At 46.9% G+C, this 7,536-nt stretch overlaps 1 protein-coding gene across 1 annotated transcript in view; it reads right to left on the reverse strand.

The window, feature by feature from the left end:
- Positions 1-1,338: 1,338 nt before the first annotated feature.
- The window catches only part of APCDD1L (APC down-regulated 1 like), a 20,618-nt gene continuing 14,420 nt past the window's right edge, over positions 1,339-7,536 (reverse strand). Inside the window, exons 4-5 of the mRNA XM_006024096.3 lie at positions 5,862-6,420; positions 1,339-3,652 (exon numbers count right to left, since the gene is read on the reverse strand). Coding sequence (XP_006024158.1) covers positions 2,888-3,652; positions 5,862-6,420 — 1,324 coding nt within the window. The 3' untranslated portion in view covers positions 1,339-2,887. The remainder of the gene's footprint in view (positions 3,653-5,861; positions 6,421-7,536) is intronic.

Genomic DNA, 7,536 nt, shown 5'->3' on the forward strand with positions numbered 1-7,536 from the left:
TTCCATGAGCTCTGGCTACTTCAGACACTAAAGGTAGTGTGCCCGGCTGAGGGGATTCTATTTTGAGCCTTGTTGTAAAGATAAAGTCATCACTGGGCTGGAAGTGGGTGGTTGCCTGGGGATTCATAGGAACACAGCGCTGGAAGGAGCCTGCTGGGCCACTGGCTCCAGTCCCCTGGGTTTGCCTTCTGTTGTGCAATTCCCCAAATCTCAGCCTCATCGTTTTCAGTGGGCGGAGGACGACATCAGTTACCATCATATACACGTGGGGCAGCAAGAGGGCAAAGCCAAGGCCAGCTCTGAGCAAAATAGGGGAGGGAAAAATAAGACTAAAAACCAGTGAATTAAAACTGGGAATTCTTGCAAAAGGCCAGAAAAACTGATTTCCCCATCACACCTGTGCTAAAAGCCAACTTGGACGCATTGGTTCAGTGAAGTTAGCCATTCAACATAAAGTACTGGGAATATAAAACCAGTGGGAAAAATGGTGGAGATGGTCGTGATGAGTACTTTGTAGAGCTGTTATGTAATTAGTCTTGTCGCCATGCCAAAGAGGACCTCAGATGTTCTGACTGACCAGGTTTCTACACCATGCCCTCCAGCGTAGCATCAAATCTGACAAAAATGTTGATTGAGAGTGCAAGTGATGTGGTATTTGCATAAGGTATTTGCATAAAACCCCTCTCTTTGAGCTAAAATTCAGAACTTCCTTTACCAGCTCAGATTAGATGTTCGTCAAGTTTTCAAGGAAACATCCTCAGGCTTGGTCTGCTGTTTTAGAATGAAGACCACCAAGGGACCCCCTGGATGTTGAAGGGGAAGTGGAGGTTTGGTGAATTCAAATGGCAGCAGCCTAAGTCACAGGTGCATTGGTGGGCCAGCCTGCTCTGGGGGGACACTGATCTGTTGAAGGCGCTGAACAGTGAATGCTTGGACGGGGATATGGCACAGCTGACTTTCAGCTACACCGTTCCAGGACTTACCACTCGGTTCACCCAATTTTACAATCCTGTTCAAAAGAAGGTGAGACTGGCTTAACAATTCTAATCCTCAAACCCCAGCAAGAAAAGAGCATCCAGACATCTTGGGGGAAGGAGAGCGAGTATGAAATGACTTTCTACTTTGATATGCCAGTGTGGCTGGGCAGAATGTAAAATTTCCTGTGCATGCAAGAGAAACAAAATCTAATAAATTTATAGTCATTGCATTATGGCTGGTCCAGTTCCTCTTTAAACATGTGAGTTTGTCCTTGGAGACTTCCGTTACAGCAGACAACACTACACGACAACCTTTTAAAAACTACACAACAACCTTTAAAAAAACAAGCTTGGGAAGATGTACAGGTGTTTATGTACAAGGTTATATTTTTTCTGTGACAGGAACATGATAGCCTTTAAACCACAATCATACAAACTGTTAAGGCATCTCATTTGGATCAATTGTTAACGTACAAAGCCGCCCCCCCACCCAAGTATTTATACATTATAAAACCCATAAATTACCTAAAGTACAAGATGCAGTTTTTGTAAATACAGCATTAAAAATGTAGATGTTGCCTAGCAGATTTAAAAAAGATCCTTTGTGAGAGAGGATTTAGCTATCATGTGGTGTCTTCTCCAAGTTAGCTAAATGCCTCTTTGCTGCAGTAGGATAGGGAATATAATTCCATGCCTCATTCACTTGGCAGCTGGTAAACAGCCAGGACCCGATGATGCTTTCCGATTATAAAACTCTCCCTCATGCTTGTGTCAGCTTTATAAAGCACCCTTAGACTTGCACATAGGTGGAAATGTCATTTTTGTGATTCAGACTGAAGGCTCTCATTAAGGGTTGGGCCAGTAAGCTATAGGGGTTTTGCTAAAGTGAGGGGTGTAAAAACAGGTGGCCCAAGGAGATGATGGCTGTAAGTTTGCTTGTGCATGTAGGCTGGGGTTTGCATAGTACAGGATGAGAGAGTCATAAATGGGCTGGCCATGTTGCAGACTATTAGACAAGGCAACAATATGACACGTGGGATCGGTGTGACCCCAAACCTGGCCTAGTTGGCATAAAGTGACTTAGCAAAAGTAGGAGCAGAAAGGGATGTGGGATCACCACTCTCTGAACTGTTGTTAGCTTATAAACAGAAGTGAACTGGAATCCTTGTAGCCCAGAGCCTGGGAATGAGTGGTTGGAAAAACTATCTGTGTGCCTGAGGACTGCAGGGATGGCCTCAGTTTGTTACCAGAGCCCTTCCCTCTGTGAGAGCACTCGATGGAGGCTGTCAGGCAGCACTCGGAGTGGAACGCTTTCCATGTACACGTGAGCAGAAAGCAACCCGCTCTGAATTCTTATGCGTCACTACATCCCATCTCTTCTGGCATAGGTGTATGTGCATATATAAAGTGGGATAGGCATGGTTTGCTACCAGCGGCCCAGGGCTCTTGCTGAAGCTGGGTATTTGAGCTTCTAGGAACAGCAAGTGAGGGTAAAAATACTACTTAGCTTCAAGGAGACTGACCAGCCAGCTTTTGGACATCTGGTCTGAACACAGCTCTCGGTTATATCCTAGCAAATGCTGAAAGCTACAAGCAGTGATGGCAATTCTAATTTATATAACCTGTATTCTTTATATTGCTAAATGACTTGACACAATTTGCAATGCCTCCATGTTGCCACATTAAGTGTGGACCAGAAGTGGGTAGATAAGGCAACGTGTGCACAGGAGGCAGAATACGTAGTAAGGCACGTTACATGGGGAAACTCCCTGGCTTTGTCCGTATTTTAAATGTGTACAAATCTAAGCAAAGCTGATTCCCGATGTGCTTATCTGAAGAGGATATAAAATTGTCTTAGCACCAAAGCGGTCTGCATTATGTGCTGCACACGACTAGACAGCTGGAACCACCTAGTCCCATGTTACAAACTGCAGTGCTATAAACAATACCAAGGCCACAGGCAGAGGTTTTAGCACTTTGCTTTGGTTAGTCTCCTCTTTCCCCACGTAGTTTGGACTGATGTATCTAGCAAAAGTCCCTGAGGCCCCTGCACACTGGATGAGAGGTGCCTGGTAAGAAGTGGGCCGCTTGTCAGGTCTGTCCGGACTGGACCCATCTGTGGGCCTTTCACCAATAAACAACAGGCTGCGATCTTTCACATCCTGCTCTGTTTTAAAAAGCTCGTACTCCACGTGAGGCAGCTTGATGCCCAGAGTCAAACATCCGTTCGTGGGTGTTATATCCTGTTCCAGCCCAGCGCTCCAAGAACCAGCCTCTCCGCAGCTTCCCGGTGCAGAGGAGTTTAGCATAGTCACTGTGACCTGATCCATGGGTGTAACCCGAGCATGGGTCACTTTAAAGGCTAGATCGGTGCCACCTCTCACTTTGGCAGACGGGATGCCCTTGGTGTAATGTCCAGATGCGTAGATGGTGAAGGTCGGCTGTCTGCAGAGTGGGTCGGAGTAGTGATAGTAATAGCCTTCCCAGCTACGATTGCTGCCGTGGAATATGAAGTACCTGGTAAGAAAAAGCACCGCTGGCCGGACCTCGCACTGAGTGCTCACCCATCTGCCGCTCAACTGCACCGGCAGCTCGGCTCTGGCAGGCAGGACAGGCGGTCGGTGCTCGTCAGACCGGTATATGATCCCACAAGCAGGGCAAGGATGCACGTGATGCTGTTGGACAAATGAAAGATAATGCAAGGAAATGAAATGCAAAACCCAGCCCAAATATTCAAACAGCAATGGACCAAAGTCCCCCATCCCTGGGGCAACTCCATAGAGGTCCACAGCATTGCACCAGGGAAGAATGAGCAGCAAATAGGTCTATATAGTTCAGTGAGCTGCAGGGAAGCACCCCCAAACCACAGTTATTCAAGGGGACACAAGGCGGAATAAGCTGGATTCTGTCTTTGGAGACGTATGTGCATGCATGTTTCAGGAGTAGAAGATGGGCCAAGATGCATGTGGAAAGAAACAGAGCTGCAGATTAGCGTATAGGAGGCCCTAAAGAAAAGCTCCTACCAAAGAACGCAGACCCAGCCACGCTTGATTTTGAAGGGGCCCCCTGCGATCCGAGTCTTTCCAAGCCTCCAAGACAAACCTGCCCTTATGTCTAATTCTAATTCTCTAAGAGCTGCTGGTGCAGTGCTGAAACCTATTTTCTATGGATTTTGTGGAAAAAATATTATAGTATATAGTGACTGATCTTTTTCAAATAACCAGTGTCATAACATTTGATCATTTCTGAAATGCCAGCTAGTCTTTACTGAACTGTTTGTATGGAACAAGGTTAAATAACTTGGTAGTTAACAGGAGGGTGGGTAATTTACAGGCAAGTTGATTGGAGTCTGCTGCAATTTAGTCATTTTCAGCTTGCTTTACTGCTACTGTCATGTTAATGAGTGTTGACAGTATATAGTACATTATGGATAAATAATCCCAGAAGTTGGCAAATCTATATTCTCTGTAGACAGGAAATTCTTTGATAATGGAAGGTAATTTGGGAGAATGGGTTACTTTAAAACAGATACAGATTTAAAGGAGTAAAGATGGTATTCCCCCATAGCAGGTTAAAAAATAGCTTCTAGTGAGGCTGCAGGACTCTCCTATGAGCGCAAACTAATGTTGCATGCAAGTTCATTAAAAAAAATGTCCAGCCAAATTAACGCTACAGATGGGAAGCTAAAAAGTCTTAGTTGTCAAAACCAGTCACATGAAGTTATTTCTAATATTTGGCAGCTCCTAATTATCCCCAAGTAATGACATCATGTGTTGGTGAGTTTTGGAGAGCTGTTAGCTGATTAATTGCAGAACTATATTCAGAAAGTGAATTTCGACATCTGAGGCTTGGTTTTAAATTAACTTTTAAAAATCTTTGTTTATCATCTGGCTTAGCTCACGGACATGGTTTTGGCCTAAGATAACACAAGTTCATACCAATCCACGCATGTTACTTCGAGGTTTGTCATTTTATGCCTTTCTTTTTCTCTCTGAAGTTGCAGTATTGGGGGTGGAAGCTTCCCTTACCCCCAGCCCTTCCCTTCCCTTCCTAGCAAGCCTTTTATTTGGGTTACTTCTGTTCCATCTGGTAATGTTCACTAAGGTTTTTCTCCCCATCTCACTGCTCAATCACATTTCGGAATTGATTTGTTATGATTTAGATAAAAATACATTTTTCTGGAAGTGAACCAGCGTGCTGGCAAAAAATAAAAAGAAACTAAGCCTGCTGTTTAATTTTATTTATGTCAGAGTGAAAGTTTGATTTCTGCGTAATAACATAATTGTATTCAGGGCAATTTCCTCTTCTAATGGCATTACGTTGAGGAATAATGATTTAATGGGCGATGCTTGTTTCCTCATTCCTCTTTCAACCTGAAGGACAGGACAAAGAACTGAAATGAGGGACACAAGACAAACAGCAGTGCAGGGAGCTTGTAATGCTGTGGGACTTGATATTTTCACTAACCTTGGTGCAGGATCTGAGTCTGCATTTCTGATGGAAACAGAGAAGCTAAAGAAAACCTATTAGCTCCATGCCCCTGCCAATACAGGGCTGTTCCCATATGGTTTTTCACTATGCTGCCTGGACCTGCGTACTTTCAAGGGCCAAGTTCTCGGTGCAGAAGTGTGCCAGATCTACATACAACCAAGCACTTACTTTTGTGGTTAGGCCTCTGAGCACGCCTGGCACCCTGTTTGCCTTTTCTGGGCAGGTTCGCTGCCCTCCCTGCTCCACCTCTGTTTCTTTCCTTTGCTTTGCGTGCATGCTTATGATCTTGAGGGACCCTTCCCGGGGCTGATGGACATGCTCCTCCAATGAAGGAGCTGTGGGGAAGCTGAGCTGGAGTTTCTAGTACGAACTGGGAAGATGCAATGTGCTTACCATAGCGCTCTGCATAGGGCGTTGATACCCCGTCGGTCGATAATGGAGCCTCTCGGACCACTCGGTGTGAATGTCCCCTAAATACAGCTCCTCCACTACCCTGCTGCCTGCCTGCTGAGGCTGGAGCAGGGGCTGGTAATGCTTCTCCACCCGCACCAGGCTGAGTTCATGCATTGCAAAACCGAGGGCTGCCGTGCAATCTCGCTCTGTCTTGGCACTCAGCAGCTCATAGAGGGCCCCCGGAGCCCAGGACCGTCCAGGTGGCAGGAATCCCTTGCAGCCTCCTCCTGAGGTCTGGTTGACCCGAGCAGCAATCTCTTGCATGGCCCTTTGGCTGTGAAAAACAATGCCCACTTTGTGCAGGTGGTAATCTGCCTCAGTGGCCCCTCGGGTGATCCAGGAGGCCTGGCGCAGCCGGAGTTTGCCTTTGATGACCAGGGAGTAGGAGGGGTCCCGGCAGAATGGGTCCCGGTAGTAGAATTGATAGGCCTTGAACAGGCGGTTGGAGTAAAACAGGTAGGATCTGGTGAGGAACTCCGGTCCCGGCCGCACCTCACAGCTAAGGGCAGAGAGGAAAGGAAAGAGTCCTTATGTCCTGAATAAAGAGCTGGGGCTACACATCACCTTGCTTCTCTCTACCAAGAAACTAGTGGGGCGCTTGCCTCTTCTGTTCCCAGGCTGAAAGGGTTTTGCCACTGCACACTTCCTTCCCCAAGACATCAAGGGCCCTGTTGCCACCATCCCTCCAGTGACCAAAGCATGGCTGGAGAAAAGAGATGTGCCCATTGCACTGCGGACGGGCACCCCTATGAGAGTCTACCATAGCCTCCCAATGGGAGGATCTCAGCTACCTTTGTGGCAATAAGCAATTGCTCTCAGGCTGTCCCTATAGCTTGCTCCTACGGCCTTCTGGCTGGGGGCAAGCGAGACTAGGGGAATCTGAACCCCAAGGCCTCTGGGCTTGGGACTTGCATGTAGGATGCCTGCCATGGATTTGGGAGTATCTGAAACCCAAGACTGATGATGAGTCTGGGAGGTAGGATACTTGCTGGTGGTAACATCACACAGACCTGAGCAGCTGAGCGCTGCTCTGTCGATGGGCTTAGGAACTGATTTGGCCCGAGACACAACATTTAAAAATAAATAAGTAAATGGTTTCACAAACGAGCAGGCAATGTTTCTGTTTTAGGGTCCCAGAGGAATCAGGCAACTGGGATAGGAATTGCCCATAAGTGAAAAACCAGGAGATATTCTTCCTCCAGCTGACAACAGAGTGACCCTCCCTAGCAAAAGGGAGGCCTGACCTAGGTTTGTGAAAGGGATTAATGGGTGATGCATACTGCTGCTGTTAAGCTCTTTGCTCAGTCCCAAGGAACTGTTAACTCTGTTAACTCCTGATAAAATCAGGAGTCTCACAACTGGTGTTTAGGTCAAAGCCCCGGCTTCTGCAGTTGCAGGGTGAGGGGGAGTCCCTGCCTTCAGATGTTTTTAAACCAAGTTTCTAGGCCTCATGGATACTGAGAGCAGCTAGAGCCTAGTGGTTACAGCACTTGCTCAGGATGCCTGACACCCAGGTTCAGTTCTTTCCTCGCCCTGAGAGTTCAGACTGCATGTCCCCTGACCCAGGCAAGTGCTCTAATCATTGGGGCATAACCCACTCTTCACCCCGCTTGAC

This window comes from Alligator sinensis, unplaced genomic scaffold, assembly GCF_000455745.1.
Source record: "Alligator sinensis unplaced genomic scaffold, ASM45574v1 scaffold970_1, whole genome shotgun sequence".
NCBI classification, from domain to species: domain Eukaryota; kingdom Metazoa; phylum Chordata; order Crocodylia; family Alligatoridae; genus Alligator; species Alligator sinensis.